Below are 19,807 nucleotides of genomic sequence, written 5' to 3' on the forward strand. Positions count from 1 at the left end.
GTAAGGAAATGCATGCTGGGGCGGGGGGCGGGGGCGGGGGCTCCCGGGCCCTCACCTGCTGGTCTTGCTGGCCCAGGGCTCTTTCCTGTGTGACTGGATCTTGCTGACGTTCATGAACAAAAACAAGGTGTACAGCCATAAGAAATTCGACAAGGTGTGCACGCCCAGGCACTCCTCCGGTAGCTGGCCTGTGCCCCTGGCTCTTGTTTTGGGCCAGGCCCCTCCCCCGCCCCACCCCTGCTCTGCAGACCCAAGCCCATCCCTGGCCGTCCCGCCCCCATGGCCTCGCCCTGCCTCTGCCCCTTCTGAGCAGATGGCGGATACTCCCCAGCAGAATGAGGGACCAGAGCTGTGCGCCTGCGAGCCTTCCCGGCAGGACTCCACACTCACAGACCCCCGAGGTTTGGCCCAGCTCTGAGCCTACCACACGCCTTCCGTCACGCAGAGTCCAAGGCCGGGCCTGGTGGGGTCCTGAAGTCTGGGCCCGGCCCACTCCCCTCAACACGCTCTGTGAGAAACTGGGAACAAAAAGACCCCCGTGCAAACCGGGCGGTGGGTGACACCAGATCCTGGCTGCCCCCCCCCGACTCTGCCCGGGCTGGAGGGAGGGATAAACTGCCTCCTCCCCCTCACCCCTCGCTGTCCTTCTCACCCCTCCCAACCCAGGCGCTTTGCTTGCTTCATAGCCAGAAGTCACGTACCCAGAGTCCAATAAACCTGTGCCCAGAACCTCTGGCCTCATTTTTGGGGAAAAGCATCTGGAGGTCCTGAAGACAAACAGGCAGGAGGGGGTCCTTGTGCATGGGGGCTATGAGTGCCCTTGGTCTGGTCTGTCCTTTAACCAGCCTGGGTGGGTGCAGACCGCATGTTTGTGTCTGAGCAGAGGGGCAGGGGGACAGGCAGGGACTGGGTGCATGAGGAACCCAGCGCTGCCTTTCAGTTAGCCTGCTTACCAGCCTCCTGGGGTGGGGCGGTGGGGGGTCATCCCAGACCCACCCTCAAAATATGTGAAAGGATGGGGGCTCTGGAAGAAGAAAGCCAAGGGGTAGGTGAGGAAACAAGAAAAAGGGACCCAAGGGGGAAGGAAGCTGGTGCCGGGGGAGGGGGTGGACAGGGGTGGGGTTGAGGGGGAGCACAGGCCAGCAGCTGATTGGCTGCCACACCCTTGGATGCCGTAACGGCCATTATAGTCAGTGGCCTTGCCTGGTGCCTGTCTGGCCAGGGTCCCCCTCCCCCAGGGGCCGCCGGAACTTGGCCGGATGGTGGTTCCCCTGGCAACATGGATGGGGAGCGCCCAGATCTGTGGCAGCACATGCTGTGTTTGCACAGACCACCTCAGCCAGGATCCCACCACTTCTAAGGTTAAGTGATGGGTCAGGGGGTCCTCACGTCCAAATGATGCTGGCAGGTGGCCAGAGCTGGCCTCCCCACCTGCCCACACCCACCGGGGCCAGCAACAGCACACAGCTGAGAAGCCCCCGGCCAGCTACCTCTACAGACCCTCCCATCCGTGAGGTGAGGAGTCCTGTGGCCCAGATGCCTGCGATACTGTATCTGGCTCCCCGATGTCCAGTTTTGGAGAAACTGGCTTTTCCAGTTGGGCCTGGGCTGCCACTCAAGAACGGGGCCAGGGGTTCAGGTTTCCCATTCCTGAGCACGAGCGGGACCCCGGGGCCCTCCACTGTCCCAGATGCCCCAGTCCCTAAGCTGGCCTCTGAGTGACCCCCCCTGCAGCCCTGGCCCTGCTGCAAGGACAAGGCGTGGTGTGCAGGCCCCCAGCCCCTCCCCCTCTCCCCTCCGGGACATCTCTGCTCCGCTTCCAGGAAGCCCAGTTAGCCCCCCTCCCCCCGAGCCCTAATTTGATTTGATCTCCATCTGGGGGTGACGCAGGCTCTGTCCACCTTCCAGCCAGTGTCCGGTTTCTCGCGGCCGGGACACACCCGGAGCACAGTACCCAGGGGCCAACGCACCCAGCTGTGACAGATGTCAGTCTCCCTTCCATCCTTGTAGGGACTAAGACACCTCGCACACACAAACACACACACAATTTTAAGGAATGTAAAAACAAAAGTTAAAGTGTCATGCTAGGGGATGCTCGGAGAAGTCAGGCGGCAGTGACGAACTCAAGCCGGGCCCCAGGGCTGACAGTGGCCTGCGGCTTCCACATGCTTCCCTTGAGGCTGCCCAGTTGGGGTCTGAGTTTAGGATTCAGTTGGTCTGCTTGTTGCCTTGCCAACCTGGCCATTCTTCTTTTCCTGCTTCCAGTCTCATTTAGTTAGAAATGAAGTGTGGGGCGCCTGGGCGGCTCAGTCGGTGGTACATCTGACTCGACTCTGGCTCAGGTCCTGATTCCGGGGTTGTGGGATCAAGTCCCCGGGTCAGTGAGAAGCACGGGGCCCGCTTAAGAGTCTCTTTCATCCTCTGCCCCCTCCCCCTCTCACGCTTACTCTCTAAAATAAAAAAATAAAATCTAACTACTAAAATGAAGTGTGGACTTAGTCTTTTGTCCTGGGGCAGAGGACAGAAAGGAGGGAACAGCTCAGCAAAGTCTTCCCGAGGTCACTGGGCCTCCCACTTGCCCAGCCCCACCGCAGGGTCAGCGCGGAGTGAGGCCCCACATGTCTGTGCCGCACTGGCTGTCTGAAGAAACTGGTGGCAAGTGTCCAGGTTTAGAGAGGCCCGGGCCCTGACTGACCGTCTCTGCAGGGGAGGGCAGCCGACCTGGGCTTGCGGGCCCCCCTTAGCCACTGGAGGACGGGCAGGCCCGCAAGGGACGGAGGCCACAGACGCTACAGCCAAGAAGCCAGAACACAACCACTTCAAGCCCAACACGATTGCTGCTGCCGTTTTACTCCTGTCTCCCCTCCCCCGCCCTGAAGCTGAAGGGGAAAACCTAGTCTTGCACGTGAAGAAGCATTTCCCTGAGAACCCAAGTGCCGACAGAGGACATTAAAGTCTGTGATAAATGCATGCATCTTCCCTCCTGTGAGTGGCAGTCTGAGCCCACCCCCCGTGTCTGCCCCCACCCCCACCCACAGCAGGGGCAGGGGCAGAGGGAAGGGTGCCACACCCCGGATTCCAGGTCTCGCTGCTGCAGACAAAGTGACCGCTGTGATCGGGCTCCTCCCCTGCAGACCCTACACTGACTGGGAAGTCTCCAGGCAAGAAGGCCAAGTCCTGGGAACTCGCTGTGTGAAGGACACCCAGGTCCCCTCAGGGTTTGGCTCTGAGTCCCGGGAACAGGCCCACACCCTCCTGCTGGCATCCAGCCATGGCACATGCTTCTCTGCCTCCGTGCTCACAAGTGATAAACAGGGGCTGCAAAGCCCACCAGTCCTCACCAGACAGAAGATCCCCTGAACAGCAGAGGAGAGTGACAGCAGGGCCGCAGGGAGGGCGGTCTACATAGCAGGAACCACCCTGGTGACCCTTCTTGGGCCAACCATGGGCAGGCGGCCCTGACCACAGCTGGGGGCCCAGGGAAGCCCCGAGTGGAGCCACTTCCCGCTCGCAGAAGCTCCCTGATACTCATTTTCCTCGGTGCTCCGTCCTGGATATGATCACAAGCCTGGGAAGTGAGGGCAGAGAATGGGGATGGTTGGCTTGCTAATGGCCCAGCTGAGGGCTCTTCTGCAGCAGCCACTCCAGGGTCTCCATGAGGTATGACATGCCGTAGTGCTGGGCAATGTTCTGGAAGATTCTAATCTGGTCCATGAAGACCTGCAGAAATGATCAGTCACAGTGAGACCTGGTTCCAGAGGGATGCAAGGTGGAGGCTCAGGTGTATAGGGAGAGAAGAGGATGGCAAAGACCACAGGGGGCAGCCAGCTGGTCCAGCTGTGGGACCCCCACCTTGGTGCGGATGGTGAGGGCAAAGTCCCCGGCACAGCCACAGTACACAGGCATGTTGGTCTCCTTCACACCCCGGCACTTGAGGCAGATCTGCAATGAGGAGCAGCCCTGGTCACCAGTGTCCCCTCCTGCGCCAGCCGTGGCCAGCGGGAGCCAAGAGCTCGGCCTGTCCACCCTCCCCCCGCCCCCCATGGCCTTCAGCTCAACCGTGAAATTCAGTACTTTGTAACAGGATTTATCCAAACATGCCAGTTGCTTCCTAACACCCTTACTGTGGGCACCGCACCCTTGCCTCTGAGCCCCAGGGGCCCTCACCCCTGCGCCTTCCTTGGGCCTCCCTATTCTATCACACTAGATGAGGGCTGTCCTCTGCTCGGACCCCGACACCCCCTCTCATCTTGGCTGAGAGGTCTTCTCAGCGAGGACACCCCTCTATCTAATGCTGAAGACATCCCTGTCTTTCTCTCTCTACTCTGCTTGTTGTCTTTACGCTTACCACGACTCACACACACTCTATTCTGCTCACAATCTACCCTCTTCCACTAAAATGAAAGGTGCATGGAGCCAGCACCCGGCCCCTGCGGGAGCCCCAGAGATGTGTGACAATGAGTCGAAAGGAGACGGCTGATCCAAGGACTGGTTACCTCAGAGCACTGAGTTGGGCCTCGAGAACTGTGCATACCCGTAGCTTCTCGTGGGTGCAAATTGCTCATCAAGAACCCCTCTGCCCTCTGGAGCGAGGGCCGGGATAGAGTCCCCCAGCCCCAGGCCTGCCACTCACCAGGTCCTGCAGAGTGAAGGCCATCAGTTTCTTCTGCACGGCTTCCACCAGGGCCATCTCAATGACTGATGAGTCATAGGCAACCTGACAGTTGGAGCAGAGCCACCGAGGCAGCACAGCCCCGTCCTGGGCAGAGGAGAGGGCCAGGTCAGCCTTCCTCGGCAGCCAGCGCTTCCCCGGTGCTGAGTAGGGACTGTGCGGAGCGAGCAGGCGGGCTCGGGGGTGGGGGCTGCTGGCCCGCACCACCGTCGCTGCCACGTGCGCACCAGGACAATGCACCAGCACACAGGAAAGGTGTCCGAGCCTCCCGGCCTGGCCCCACCCACCTGAGAGAAGGAGGGCTCTCTGCACAGGTCCAGGTCCCGGCAGAAATTACAGCTGCGGCAGATGACCTCAGGGAGCACGTAGGAACGGCAGGGGTCTCGGAACTGGGCCTCCTCTGAGAACTCGCCAACGTCCACCAGGCGCAGCAGGTCCCGGTTCAACTTGTTCACCTGATTTGTGATGTTCGTGTCCAGAGACAGAACCTTCAGAGAACAGAACGGGCGTCAGGGACGGCCTCATGGGCCGGTCTCCATTGGGGCCGGAAAAGCCTGCAGCGGACTCTTCGGGCTGCGGCTTCTCAGCATCACACTTTCCTTCTCCTGCTGGCATTGAGGGCAGCTGCCTCAGTGTGGCCCTACGAGCAGAGGTTTTCGTTAGCTCCGGGGGACGGGGGGGCACTGTGTGCTCTTCCTGTCATCCTTACTGGCTCCTTCCTTCCCAAGGACAAGCAGTCCTAAATCTATGGGACCGCACGGTCTCATCGGCAGAGCTGGTGCTCTCAGCCCCGACGGCGGGGGCTGCCCGAGCCGGCCTGGAGCCTGCGCAGCTGGCGCTGGGGAGCCCGGCTCTTGTGGTGGTGCCTGCAGAGCCACCGGGGGGCATCTCACCCTTCTGTCCCTAACAGAGAGGAGAGCACAGGACAGATCTCTCTAGAGGCCCCTCCCACCCCTAAAAGTCTACTGTCCCAGCTCAACACCAAGGGCACCACAGAACCAAAACCCTCTTAGAACATGTTTTTGGGAGAACTATTTATGGTCAAATTTGAAGCCCACCGCCCTATCCAGTGAGACAAGTAGATAAATTTGCAAGTATGTATAATGAGGAGCGGTAGCCTGGCAGTATGAAGCGGTTTGCTTAAAAACATATAGTTTATATATTTCCATTATAAGAAAAAAAACTGAATTAAAGAGAAAAAGAGTTCACTGGTGAATCTGCCAAACATTAAGCAAAAAATAATATTGTACACAGTATCTTCTAGGAAACACAAAAGGGAAAACATTCTAACTCATTTTATGAGGCTAAATGATACAAAGACAGTAGAAGAAAACAGCAGACCAACCACTAACATGTACACTCAAAGATTCTCATCAAAATACCAGCGGACCGAACCCACCAATATATAAAAAGAGTAATACATCATGACCAAGTGCGATTTACTCCAGGAATATAAGCAAGGCTGGGTTAATATTTAAAATCAGTGCCACATCCAGATGGCCAACAGACACATGGAAAGATGCTCAGCATCATTCATCACCAGGAAAATACAACCAAAATCACAAGGACATACCACCTCACAGCTGTCAGAATGGCTAAAATAAAACACAAGAAATAACAAATGTTGGTGAAGATGTAAAGAAGAAGAACTGTCTTACACTATTACTGGACACTATTACTGGGAATGCAAACTGATGCAGCCATTCTGGATGAAAGTATGAAGTTCCTCAAAAAGTTAAAAACAGAATTACCCCATGATCCAACAATTCCACCACTGGGTATTTACTCAAAAAATATGAAAACACTATTCAAAAAGATATACGCATCCCTGTGTTTATTGCAGCATTTTTCACAATAGCCAGATTATGGAAGCAACCCAAGTGTCCACTGATAAATGAATGGACAAAAAGATGTGACACAAGATACAAGGTCAATATACAAATGTCCACATATCTCTAAATATTAGTGGTGAACCGAAAACTGAAGTTTAAAAAAGTCAGTGCTATTTTAATGGCACCAAACAACCTGAAAACCTTAGGTGCAAATGTGCGCAATACTTATATGCAGAAAACCCCAAACACTGATGAAGAAATCAGAGATGACTTAAATAAATGGAAAGAGATAGTGGTTCATGAATCAGGAGCCTCAACATTAAGATGTTCTGGGCGCCTGGGTGGCTCAGTCGGTTAAGTGTTTGTTGGACTCTTGATTTCAGCTCAGGTCATGATCGCATGTTCATGAGTTCGAGCCCCTCGTTGGGCTCAGAGCCTGCTTGGGATTCTCTCTCTCTCAATCTGCCTCTCCCCTGCTTGTGCTTGCACACTCCCTCTCAAAATTAACAAATAAACATTACAACATTACAACTAAGATGTTAATTCTCCCTAAATTAATCTATAGATAATAGTTGGTTGAGCGTCTGACTTCGGCTCAGGTCACGATTTCATGTTTGTGATTCCAGCCCACACACAGCCCCCTTTATTTCCTCTGTCCCCTCCTCCCTCTGTCTCCCTCTCTCTCTCTACCTCCCCCACTCATGCACGCATTGTCTTTCCCTCAAAAATAAACAAACAAAAAAGAAAAAACAATAAAACAACTCCAATATTCTAAAAGGGTTTTTTTTCTGGGTAGAAACTGACATGCTGATTCAAAAATTTATATGTAAAGCAAAGGAACTATATAGAAGAGCCAAAACAATTTTGAAAAAGAAGAAAGCTGAGGCATTCACATTATCTGGTTTCAAGATTTACTGATAAAGTTACATAAATCAAAACAGTGTGGTGTTGGTGGGGCGCCTGGGTGGCTCAGTCAGTTAAGTGTCTGACTTCAGCTCAGGTTATGATCTCAGGGTTTGTGAGTTCGAGCCCCACGTCAGGCGCTTTGCTGACAGCTCAGAGCCTGGAGCCTGCTTTGGATTCTGTGTCTCCCTCTCTCTCTCTGCCCTTCACCTGCTTGTGCTCTCTCTCTCTCATAAATAAACACTAAAAAAATTTTTTAAGTAAACATTTAAAAGGGATTAAAAAAATGTTGTGTTGGAAAAGGAGCATAGAGATTGATGGAGATCTAGAAAAAGACCCACACATATACGTGGCCAATTAAGTTTTGAAAAAGACACAAAGACTATTCAATGGAGAAAGGGTAATCTTTTTAACAAAGAGTACTGAGATAATTAGATATGTTTACTCAGAAATACCAACTTCAATCTGCAACATGCACTGTACAAAAATTAACTCAAAATGGATTAACAGACTAAATGTAAACCCTAAAACTATAAAAGTTTTAAGAAAATCTGCCCTTGGCTAGAGCAAAGAATTCTTAAATGTGACAAGAAAGGTTCAATCTATAAGGAATTGATTAATTAAAGTTAAGGTACAGTCACTGAAAAATACTATTAAGAGAATTTTGAAAAGGTAGGCCAAGGTTTGGGAGAAAATATTTAGAAATCATACATCTAATAAAAGAGTTGTAACCAGAATATATAAAGAGCTCATAAAACACAATAAGAAAAAGAACCTCATTTTTAATGGGCGGAAGATTTGGACATTTCATCAAAGATGCGTGGATGACAACCACCCACATGAAAAAACACCCAACACCCTCAGTATTGGGGAAGCACAGGTTAGAAACAGGCGATGCTGCCACACACCTGTGTGAACAGCACAGTCCTGAAAATGCTCATCGCTGAGTTCTGGGGGGTCCGCAGAGCAGCTGGGCCCACATCGTACACGGCCAGCGGGAGTGCACTTTAGCACGTGACTCGGCAATTCCCCTCCTCCATTTTCACCCAAGAGAAATTAAACTTAACGTTCAGGCAGAAACCTACGTGAGGATGTTTACAGCAACTTTGTTAATAAAAACTAAAAAACAAAAACCGAAACAACTCCATCCAGTGGACAAATAACTCGCGGCTCTCTGGCGTAACGCAGCACTGCTGGGCCCCAGAAAGGAACAAGGTACTGAAACACGCAACCGCACAGAGGAACCACACGCGCACACCCTGCGACGTGAAAGAAGCCAGACCTAACCGGCTACACAATCCATAACGTGGCATTCTGGAAGACGTGGCAAGGGCAGACCGGTGGTTCCGGGGGGTCTGCTTGGGGGGAGAGCGTTTGAAGCGGCCCACGGCACAGCCCCATCGCTCTGTGAAAGCTTGAACCATTCACCGCACAGACTGTGACTGTGTCAACTTTAGAGAGCGCATGGAGATCGAACAGACAGACCAACGCACGGCAGGGGTGGGCGCGTTGTCTGCGGGATGGTGAAATGTCCTGCATCCTGCCTTTGCCACAACTCACACAATACACACCCACAATGGTGACATCTCACTGTATGTAAGCTATACCTTAATAAAAATAAATTTTAAAAATTCCAAAGTCTATCAGAGGAGTAAAACGGCAAACTAAACTACTTCTGCGCCACACCCAGAAGTCACCCGATCCTGGAGCATCCTGTAACTTAATGCCCAGCGAAGTGCTCTCTGAGGAGGGACGTCTGCGCGGTCGCGATCTGGTAATAATATCCCATCACCGACTCCGCCTGCCTTTCCCAGAAAGGCATTTAGCATCCAAGCAAGCGCTCCCCCGGGGCTCCGCCACAGCCCGCTCACCGTGGGAGACCGTTCCTGGCCTGGCCCCTTGGCCCCAGGAGACCCGCAAGCACCACCATTTCACTGCTCGCCCACTCGGCACGTGCCTCTCACCAGCACCCCCAGCCCATCTTACCCCAGGGCCTTTGCATCCTCAAAGGCCTGTGGTCTGCACGTGGCTGGACCCTCCTGCTCAATGTGGTCTCAGGGCCCCATCTTGCTCATTTACCCTGCCCCGCGGAGCCCACCTCAGCCTGCCCGCCCTCCCTGGGCTCACCTGTCCCTGACTGACTTGTCCGCCCCCTCACTGGAGCGCAGACCTCCTGAGGACACGGGGGGCGGCTCTGGTCTCCCCTGTGCTTCTAGCCGCAAATGCCTCACACAGCAGATGCACGGAATGAGCAGTGAGTGTTCGCAGAATCAAGAGATGTACTCCTGGCACCCTCGCCTCCCGCACATGCGGGCACCCTTGTGCGTGCTCGCGTTACCGTTAAGGATCTCTGCCTCACACATGTGTGTGGCGGCCTCACCTTGCACACGTATTTGATGAACTCCAAAGCAGGGTTATTGAGCAGCAAGTGAGAACCAGGGAGGACAGGAAACATTTCCGAGAGCTCAGTGGAGTTCCGAGAGCCCGTGACTTTCTTCTGAATCTTTTGAGTGATGGTGAAGAAGTTCTGGGTGAGTTCATTTGCCACATAATCTTGAGAGAAGGTGATCATTCCTGGGAAGGAAAGGGACACAGAACATGCTCCCCATTTTGCAGTGATAAGGACACTAAGGGAAGGACATGGGGACCCCCAGAGCAAAGGGCCCAGGTCCCAGGAACAGAGCGATGGCCTCATGCAGCAAGGGGATGCTCACCAGGGAGGGCTCCGGCCACTGCCTGGGCCTCTTGGGAGAGCTGGCTGGGCCCCCTCCTCCGCACGGGGGTGCTCCCTGGGGCGCTGCGCCTCAGCTCCTCCTTCATGCTGTGGTACACGGCCACAATGTACGCTGCAGAGACAGGCCACAGGCCTTGAGAGTTAGGACCTGGGGGGCCCTGTGGCCAGCCAGCCCAGGCTGAAATGTCATTACTAGTTATGACTGTATTGGCTGCATTTGGATGAACCAGAATCAATTAGAAAAATGGGAATAAGCAGGACGCTTGCTAAGGCCCAAGTCCAAGTCCACATTAGTAGCGAGGGTGCTGTGTAAGCCACACACACCAACCTTCCCGCCACACGGTGACAAAACATGGCTCATAACAAACACAAGTCTAGGCCCCTGGTGTCGGGACGCCTTCTGAGATGCCCCCAGGAGGCGCAAAAGAGCTAGGGAGAGACTCAGGGGCGAGCAACATACAGTTATAAGTGAAACCACGGCTGTGGCTGCACATCGCTAGGTCTTTATGCTGAGTGGTGTCCTGTGCCCTCAACACTTACTATCCCCTAATGAAGAGCTCTGTGTTACAGGGTGTAATTTATACACTTTGTGTGCATATGATCCAAGACACCTTGGTTTGTAAACACCAGACCTGTATTTTTTATTTTTCTAACACTGCAACTTTAAACCCAAATCAGATACAGCAGTTTCTGACACAGAAGTTGGGCCTCAAAGACCAGCCTGTGGGCAACTGATTCCGGAAGTTTCTACATTTTTTGTATTTGGTGTTTATTTTTACTTGCTCTGGGTGCACACACAGGTTCTGGGGCTCGTAGGCACGCCCCAGGGCAGAGGACAGGGGTCCTGCCCCGCGAGTCCTGTGCAGCAGTGCACTCCCACCTGACTTGATTTCCCCGTTTACCTCCTTGCTATGCAAACACACCAGAGCCACGTTACTCAGACGCAAGCCCAGCGGGCGGCTCACCTGAAACTATCATGAGGAAGTAGCTCTGGCAGGAGGCTGCCTGTGGCAGGAAGTGCACGATGCTCCAGCTGTTTTCCAGCATGTCCTCCACGTCCGGCTCCTGGACGCCTTCCTCCTCCTCCTCCTCCTCCTCCTCCTCCCCGCTTTCCTCCTCCTCCTCCCCCCCGCCTTCTTTTTGGGAGTCTTGCTGTAACACAGACAGGACCACCAAACGTGTGCAAAGAGACAAATACGGGACCCAAAGTTGTTGCAGATCCCAGCTTCGGCTCTCAAGGCTCTCCGTCTTACCTGTCCACAGTGAACACTGGATGGAACGTTTCCTTTGATTCCACCGTAGTTAGACGGGTCCATCCAGAGAAGAAATTCCCAGCACCGAGAGAAAGAAATCGTCAAGGAGTGGAAGATCTCTTTAGAATGGATGCTAAAAAGCAAAACAGAAATTGCTTAAATGAAATCATTTTTTTCTCCACTTTCCTCTTTTTATTTTGTCCCTATCTGCTGTTTACCCTTCACTTCTTTAAAAAAAAAAAAAAAACCTTACGGTTGGGGCGCCTGGGGGCTCAGTCGGTTCAGCGTCCGACTTCGGCTTAGGTCATGATCTCACGGTTCGTGGGTTTGAGCCCCACATCAGGCTCTGTGCTTGAATGCTTGCTCAGAGCCTGGAGCCTGTTTCGGATTCTGTGTCCCCTTCTCCTGCCCCTCCCCAGCTCATGCTCTGTCTCTCAAAAACAAATAAATGTAATAAAATTAAAAAAATAAACAGTAAAAAAAAAAAAAAAACTTATGGTGGATTCGGACTGTATCACCCCTCCAACCTTCTAGAGGCCATGATAAACCCGGCACCAAGGAGACCCCTGCACCCAGCAGGAGGGAGCGGCAGGGGCCAGGGCTGAGGGGCCAGAGAAGCAGGAGCCTCTGTGTGCGAGGAGACGACGTGCAGCAGGGTCAGGGGCTGCTGGGTGCCTGTCCCACCAGCACTAGAGCCTCGGAACTCGTGGGGCGCCCGGGGCTGTGCTCACAGCAGTCTTGCTTCAACAGTGAGGAGCTCTAGACTAAACATGGCTCTGGCCCTGCCTGCCTATAAATCTCAAAAAATGCTCAAAAGGCCGATTTGTTTCTAAGTAACAAACTTCCAGAATATTTATAGAAGAATAAAATGCAAAGGTATGCAACAGACCAGGCATTCACATGGATCCACAACTGCTCACATCCAGTGCGGCATCACCAGGCCAGCAAAGCAGCAGGGAAGTACAACACGGAATCAGGAGAGAAACCTACCCATTGAGTGCAAATCAGAACCGACACAAGTGTTATACTGAGCAGAACCGGACACTGAAATGGTTATTAACTCTGGATTCTATGTGGCCACAAAGCGAGGGAGAAGACAGGGCAGGCTCAGCAGCCTCCAGGAATACTAAGACCCAGCTAGGCTTCCAGACATCTGAGACGAAAACCACCCTGGACAGGAAGAACGGCAGACTAAACACTGCAGAAAAGGATTAGCAAGTTTAAGGACACGATGAAGGAAATTACCCAAAAAGAAACAGAGAGAAATAAAAATCTTTCAAAACAGATCTACCTATAATTCTAGACCAGCACCAGATCTCCCAAAAAATGAAGCTAAAATATAGGCTCCTTCAGATACCCAATGGCAGAAAGAATTCATTACAAACAGATCCACGCTACAAGCGATTTACGGGAAGTTCCTCAGCAGAAGGTAAATGACACTGGACCAGAACACGAAGGAAGGCAGAATTCTAGAAATGTGAACACCTGTTGGTGATGTACTCCACGTAGGCAATGGCGTCTGCGATCCGCCGCTTCTTCGTGCAGAGGATGATGCGGTTGAAGTTGGCATAGACGACAGAGGACCCCAAGCGCTTGAACTCGGCAATGAGCCTGTAGACCAAGGTCACAATCATCAGTCACAATGCCACAGAGACCACCACAAGACATCTGGAGAAAAAAGCTAATGATCCTGAATGAAAAAGGTATTCTAAATATGCCTGAAATCCAGAAGCAACAAAGACTGAAGACCTGTCAGGGCAAAACAAATACTTGTTTCTTTCATAAGCAAAACCAAAGAGAATCAAAAGCAGGAGAAAACATGCTATCACGTTTGTCACACAAAAGTGGCTAATTTTATATAGAAACAATTCATAGAAACCAATGATAAAGAAAACAACAAAACTACAGAAAAATGGGCAAAGGATATAAAAAGGAAGTTCAAATTCACTTGTAACGAGGAAGAGTACACCGGGTTAGCACTTCACTGCATGAGGCTGGCACCAGTGTCTGCGTGCTGGGGGGCTGGGGACACACATTCTCAATCTGTGCTGGACACACAATCAACTGTACAACTTCCAGGGAGAGTGCTTTGTTGCCATACTGATCAAATGAGCATTTTCCTTTCTAGTCATGAGATCTATCAAACCTGATCAGTGCTTTCGCTGGAGATTTTTCTGCAGATATATTCCCCTGACCTTGGGCACAAGGCCATTCTTGCTTGGTGATCTGTAACAGAACAGCCTGAGTTCTGGAAGCAGCCTGAGTGCCCATTAGGATGGTACATCCACACATGGGTCTCCTAGGTCTGCTCTTAGCTATGGGTGCAAGACACACACGCAGGGCGTGAGGACTTGTGCCAACAGGACGCACAAGGACTGCAGCACACAGCACACCGTGCAGGACGCTGAGCAGGCTGGGACAGCAGCTAAATGCTCCCCGGGACCTTTACCGCTCGGACCGCTAGCCCAAAAGTGGGCCCCTGATTCCGGGCGTCGGCTGGCCGTTCCTGTGGCTTTGGGGACTGAAGGGCCAGCTGGGCCAGGAGTAAGCCACTGGCAGCACTCACTGCAAGAAGAGCTTCTTCATCATGCTGTGGAGTGTGCGGTGCAGGGCAGGGTCGTGCAGCAGTGAGGATGGGGACCGGAGCCAGCGGTAAAAGTGCATCACCTGGTTGTCGGCGTAGATGTTGTGGTACTGTGTGATCTCCTTCACCCAGCCCACCACCATGCTCTTCAGGATCCTGGAAGAAAGGCACGGAGAGTGTCCCCTTTGTCCCTGACACCAGCTTCCCCTACTGTGCTGTCACTTGTGCCCCCTCCCTCCTCACTGTCCAAACCCTATCGCTGGGCCCTCATGTGGGCCCTCATGTGGACCCTCAGGCCTTATTCTGCATTCAATGCCTAGAGCACACCAATGGCCAGAGGAAGGGGCCAGAACAGTGCCCGGAGGGTGGCAAAGCCCAGTGACTGGGGTGCTGGCTCTGCTGCCTGGGGGAGAGAACTAAGTGTCTTAGTTCTTAGTTTTCCAAACCCAGGGCAGAGGATAAATAGGTTTCTAATGTTCCTTCTAGATCCCAAACTCAGCCATCCTGCTTAGGGAGAGGACAGGGCACACGAATAAAAGGTCAGGCTGTGCCCTCAGGCCACCTGAAAGTGCTGGAGCAGAGAGCTGTCTCGTCGTAGCTGGCGGGGGTGCCGGCGGCCTGATTGCCAGTGATCATGTCCTCCAGGGAGGCCTGCTGGATCACGTCGAAGCTGACGCCCACGCTGTCAGCCCCCTCCATGTCATTGATGTGGTGGGACTGCAAGATGGTGTTGACAGCCAGGTTCTGGATGTCCAGCTCCATGCACACTGCACACAGAAACACCCCTGTGGTGCCGTGGGCCGACTGCAGCAAGTGCGACCTCAGGAAACACACCGCTCCCGGGGCAGTTGGGGTGGCCAACAAGCCTGTTGCTGAGCAACTGAAGAGCCCAGCCCCGCTCATCCCACACCTGCGGATGCTCCCGTGGGCTCGGTGCCCACGTGGCCACGTGCGGAGCATCCAGCACTGGGCGTTCCCGCCTCCAGACTGACCATGCGTGGCAGAAATGCCAGCAGCTGAGGACCCCGTGTGCCTCAAGCACCCACCCGTGGAGTAGCAGCCTGGACAGTTGATCTCCACGCTGGCCTGGTCGTCGAACTCCATGACGAGGCGATTGTCATCGGCCTCCTTGCCGCCCAGGTCAGGGCGCGCTGTGGGGGACAGCCAGAGCAGGTGGTTGTGGCGCTGCAGGTGGCGGGCAAAGAAGAGGTCGGAGCCGAAGGTGGAGATGTCCTCAGGCAGGTTCCCAATGGGGATATGAAAGTACCTGCAGAGAGCGTGGGGTCAGCCCCAGGGAGGGGACGGGTAAATGGGGAAGAGCCAGAGTGCAGAGACAGGGAGAAACCCCCTCCATTCCGCTCACCTGCTCATCTCGAAGGCCTGGGACAGGCAGGTGTCCAGGTTGAGGTAGTGGCGGATCATGCGCCGGGCTCCGAGGCGCTGCCAGTCCAGGACTCCATAGCTGATCCTGTCCGCCACGTGGACGGGCACCAGCGGGAATTCCTCCAGGACGGGCACCTCGCCAGCCAGTCTCTTCAGCTCCCAGTTGGACTGAACAGCGATGAGTGTGGGCCCACGGCGCTCCTCCTGGACATAAGGGAAGCAACTGCTAGCGGTGGATGTGGGGGTGGCGGGGTGGGGGGCTCACACACAGAAGCCCGGCCTCACTCACCTTGTAGGCCAGCAGGAAGCGTTGGATGGCTCTGCAGATGGTTTTCAAGTCAGTTTCAGCCCGAACTTCAAAAGTGTGTTTAGGGGGAGGCAGGAGTTCGGGGCCCACCTTCTCCATCAGGAGGCCATGCTCAGCCGAGTACAGGGTGCTGAGGCTGGGCATCTGGTTGCTTCGCACCTGGACAAGGAGGCTGCGTCAGCCCTCTTCCCACGCAGGTGCGGTCGCAGGGACCCCTCTGGCTCCACTTCAAAAGCCATCACCACAGGCAAAGGGGGCAAAGGCCCATCCTGCCCAAGGGTCTGCCCCTCCCCGAGACCCTCCCCCGAGCCCCTCGCCAGGAACTCACGGTGTCCAGCACGAACACGCATGCCTTGCGCTGGGAGGGCACAAATAAGCCAAAGAGCGCCTTGTGGCCCTGTGCGTGGTGGTACAGGTAGAGGTGGCGGATGCTCCCTGCAGGACAACACGGACGTCACCCCGACGTGCGCGGGAGGCCGGGCCGGGCAAGGGCAGCGGGCACACAGCATCATACCTGGTTCCAGGTAGCTAAACTGGGCCAGAGAGCGCATCTCCAGGTGCTCAAGAGCGAAGGTTTCTGCTTCCCGGCCCGAAAGGTGTCTCACCAGCTGTTTATTGACGACACACACACAGCCCAGCTGCACCAGGGCCCGGAACAATAACGGAACCTGGGAGAGGGGTGGACAGGGCAGGGTGAGGCTGCTGCCCATGTGTCTTCAGCAGACTGGAGTTCCCCAGGAGGGGGGCCCGTGGTGGGGCAGCTAGCCTGTCCACGCCGCACGCAATCTTCCTTCCTCCATTCCGTCCAGCCGAGAAGATAATTACCTGCGTCTCGTATACACCCTCGATGTCTGGGGCCGACAATTCAGTATTTATCTCATTGATATGTTCCTGGTACATATCCTCGGGCACCGAGTACTCGTAGAGATTGTGGACCATGTTGGAGCGAGGAAGCACTCGACTGACCTGGTGACAATACGGCACCAGCCTCGTCACAAGGTTTGGTGATAAAGTCTGTTGCACACGCACATTCTGTACACTCTCTCACACCAACGTGCATCCCTGAAGCAGTCCTAGGGCTTGTGCAGCCGCAGCCACATGTGAGCCCCCCAGAGCCCATCTCTCCTAGTGGGTAAAACTAAAAGCTGTGGCTCTAACTTCGAGAAGCAGCCTGGGGCTTCTGATAAGCGTACGAGTTACGGGACGGCGAGGGGAGCAGGTGTCCCCGGGTTATCTTCCTGCTGCCTGCCAGTCAGAGGACTGGCGTGGGGGAGCCAGAGGGCGGGGAATCCCGTGGCGCAGAGCAGGGCACCCAAAGGGAAAACAGCCCCATGGAAAAGATGTTCTCCGAGGTCACGATGCAGCATCACATCTGGAAAGCGACGGGAATCCCAGACCGTCTGTTCTCTGCCATCCTCCATGCTCCCCACCCTTCCCAGGGCTGCATGCTCCCGAATCCTCGTGGGAGAGGAGGCTCCCCTCCAGAAAGCCTCTGCAATCTAGTCCCAGTTACAAACTCACACATCTTGTCTCAACTAGACGTCAGCATGTGCCGCGCATCCCAGCGCTCAAGGAGAAATGCGCACCAACAGCCCCAGTAAACGAGCTTTAAGCAAGGCTAAACTGTGGGTTCCGTGACAGGCTAACCCACAGGCAGAACGCGGGTTCCGAGCGAACACTATTGAGCAAGGGCTGGGGGAGGGGACAGCCTGCTAAGGGTCCGGGTTTGTTCTGAGGGAGATAAAATGCTCTAGGACTGGCTGTGGCAGAGGCTGGGGGACTGGACGCATGGAGAGCCACTGAATCGCGCGTTTTTACCGAGTGAACCCTGAGGCATGTGAAGTATTGCCAGGGAGGCTGCTAACAGCAGCAAAGCCTATGGAGACAGCCTACAGCCACTGACACATGTACCCCTCATCCCTCCCCTGCTACGTGGACATTGGACACGAGATGGCTCGCACAGGACACCGGCAACCCGTCTCTGAGCATTCGCTTGGCACCGGGTGCTTCACAGACACCATTTCAATCCTTACAGCACCCGGAAGGTTCTCCAGCACACCCCACTCAGCATCACACAGCTCACTAGGCCTCTGTGTCCGCACATCCTTTATGTAGCTCCCTCCGCTGCTGGGGACACCATCTCAGAAGCGGAGGAGACAGCTGAGCACAGTGACCAGCAGCATCTGCTGCCCCGTACCTTGCGGTATGAAGGCCCCTCCTCGGCTTTAGCCACCCGCTGGTTAACGTAGAACCGGCGGGGGATGTTCAGTTTGATACAGTGTAAGTCACTGCTGATGACGGCCCACAGCCTGAACAAGCCGGCCTGGCTAGTCTCACTGATCTGGAATGGAAAGTGAGAAGACCGCATGTCACCTCGTCACAGAGTGCGCTCACCTCCCAGGTGCTCTCCAGCACCAGCCCCAATCGCAGGGCACAAAAGTAAAGAAGGGTCCCCAGGATCATGAGCCGGTGAGACACCCCTTCCCAGCGGCTGTGACGCTGCCCCTGGGGGCCATGCCCCAAACTGAAGGCAGTCTGCACCTGCACAATCTGCCACGGGAGGTCCAAAATGCTGCGGGCGGTTCTTCGCAAGAAGCCCCCCAGCCCAGCGGCGGGCCTTTCGCGGACAGCCCCAGGCCGGGGGTCGCCCTCTGCCACCTCCAGACGCCGCCTCTTCTTGTGAGCCAGGCGCTGCCGGGCCTGCAGCTGCCACTTCTTCTTGTGGAACCGGAGCCAGACCAGCCACTCTTCCTGGGGCAGATGGTGAAACAGGTCAGGAAGAGGGCACGGTCAACCCCACCCAGGAGCACGCAGTAAAGCAGCAAGAGCCTGGCTCGGCAACTGCATCGCACAGCTTCCCAGTGAGGGCCTCTCTGGTGAGGACTGGGCATCTCTCACCCATGCTGGGACTCTGAGCTACATAGCAGACTCCACGGGAGACCGCGAACTACAGCTCGGGCCTGACGGCTGCCCCTCTCTCCTCCCACCGGCCAGGCTGGCTTCTCACCTGCGTGGTCCCGAGGGCAGGAGGCGCCCCCAAGACCTCCTGCCAGGGCACTGCCAGCTCCAGGTCCTGCGACTCCTCCTGGCTCTCCCAGAGGACACGCTTCCTCTTGGTGGCAACAGGAACCGCTGAGTGCAGTGGCTTCACCAGGCCAAAATCCTCCATGTCAGGAGCACCGAGGCTCTCCGAGCTTTCTGGAGCCTGAGCCACGCCCACCTGCAAAGACCCAAAGGAGACCGAAAACACCATCTCTCAGGAAACTCCACCTCTAGAAATACACCATACAGAGATCAAAAGAATAGACTAAAATACTTGTACACAAAGATGTGCATTTACTGACGGATCTGGTTCCAATTCCTAATAGTGAAGAGATCAAATAGAAAACATCACTTGAGTACGACTACATTTTGCCTTGTTTGCTCTGGGATTCTTTCCTCGTAAGAGATATAATACTGCAAAGAACAGGTCCTCTCTTTTCCTTCCCAGCCCCCAGTGCAGCACCCATCACTCCCGGGGGCATTCTGGACCTCCGCTCCCTGCCCACAAACACCGACCACTTAAGCTGCGGGGTCACAGTCCCGGGGGGCACATCCCACCCACATCCCACAGCCTGCTTCTCTCACCCACTGACCTGTTTCTGAGACTGACCCCTACTGACAATGTAGACATGGCCCATTCCAACGAGCTAAGGAGCCTTTTCCTCTTTTCTTATTCTCTGAAATAATCTATTTAAAAAGTTGGGTAAAATTCTTCTGAAAAACCATTTAGTTTGTTTCTTTTTCAACTGTGATTCAATGTTTTAATGGTTAAAGTTCTTTTTTTCCTTTTTTTAAAGTTTGTTTATTTTGAGAGAGAGAGAGACAGGGCATGAGTTGGGGAGGGACAGGAAGGGGGGGAGGGAGGNAGCCTTTTCCTCTTTTCTTATTCTCTGAAATAATCTATTTAAAAAGTTGGGTAAAATTCTTCTGAAAAACCATTTAGTTTGTTTCTTTTTCAACTGTGATTCAATGTTTTAATGGTTAAAGTTCTTTTTTTCCTTTTTTTAAAGTTTGTTTATTTTGAGAGAGAGAGAGACAGGGCATGAGTTGGGGAGGGACAGAGAGAGAATTAGACACAAAATCTCAAGCAGGCTCCA

At 54.1% G+C, this 19,807-nt stretch overlaps 2 protein-coding genes across 2 annotated transcripts in view; one reads left to right on the forward strand and one right to left on the reverse strand.

The window, feature by feature from the left end:
• Positions 1 to 739, forward strand: part of P2RX2 (purinergic receptor P2X 2) — a 5,631-nt gene extending 4,892 nt beyond the window's left edge. The window contains exon 12 of the mRNA XM_077763609.1: positions 77 to 739. Coding sequence (XP_077619735.1) covers positions 77 to 418 — 342 coding nt within the window. The 3' untranslated portion in view covers positions 419 to 739. The remainder of the gene's footprint in view (positions 1 to 76) is intronic.
• Positions 740 to 2,818: 2,079 nt separating this feature from the next.
• POLE (DNA polymerase epsilon, catalytic subunit) overlaps positions 2,819 to 19,807 on the reverse strand; it is a 55,541-nt gene continuing 38,552 nt past the window's right edge. Inside the window, exons 29-48 of the mRNA XM_077763573.1 lie at positions 18,676 to 18,888; positions 18,210 to 18,419; positions 17,866 to 18,009; positions 16,494 to 16,634; positions 16,183 to 16,336; positions 15,997 to 16,103; positions 15,651 to 15,827; positions 15,342 to 15,565; positions 15,025 to 15,245; positions 14,541 to 14,745; positions 13,961 to 14,134; positions 12,880 to 13,005; positions 11,395 to 11,527; positions 11,107 to 11,293; positions 10,122 to 10,253; positions 9,788 to 9,981; positions 4,960 to 5,160; positions 4,634 to 4,759; positions 3,853 to 3,942; positions 2,819 to 3,720 (exon numbers count right to left, since the gene is read on the reverse strand). Of these exons, the coding sequence (XP_077619699.1) occupies positions 3,607 to 3,720; positions 3,853 to 3,942; positions 4,634 to 4,759; positions 4,960 to 5,160; positions 9,788 to 9,981; positions 10,122 to 10,253; positions 11,107 to 11,293; positions 11,395 to 11,527; positions 12,880 to 13,005; positions 13,961 to 14,134; positions 14,541 to 14,745; positions 15,025 to 15,245; positions 15,342 to 15,565; positions 15,651 to 15,827; positions 15,997 to 16,103; positions 16,183 to 16,336; positions 16,494 to 16,634; positions 17,866 to 18,009; positions 18,210 to 18,419; positions 18,676 to 18,888 (3,273 nt within the window). The 3' untranslated portion in view covers positions 2,819 to 3,606. The remainder of the gene's footprint in view (positions 3,721 to 3,852; positions 3,943 to 4,633; positions 4,760 to 4,959; positions 5,161 to 9,787; positions 9,982 to 10,121; positions 10,254 to 11,106; positions 11,294 to 11,394; positions 11,528 to 12,879; positions 13,006 to 13,960; positions 14,135 to 14,540; positions 14,746 to 15,024; positions 15,246 to 15,341; positions 15,566 to 15,650; positions 15,828 to 15,996; positions 16,104 to 16,182; positions 16,337 to 16,493; positions 16,635 to 17,865; positions 18,010 to 18,209; positions 18,420 to 18,675; positions 18,889 to 19,807) is intronic.

The sequence above is a fragment of the Crocuta crocuta genome, unplaced genomic scaffold, assembly GCF_008692635.1.
Source record: "Crocuta crocuta isolate KB4526 unplaced genomic scaffold, BGI_CrCroc_1.0 scaffold114, whole genome shotgun sequence".
Taxonomy (NCBI): domain Eukaryota; kingdom Metazoa; phylum Chordata; class Mammalia; order Carnivora; family Hyaenidae; genus Crocuta; species Crocuta crocuta.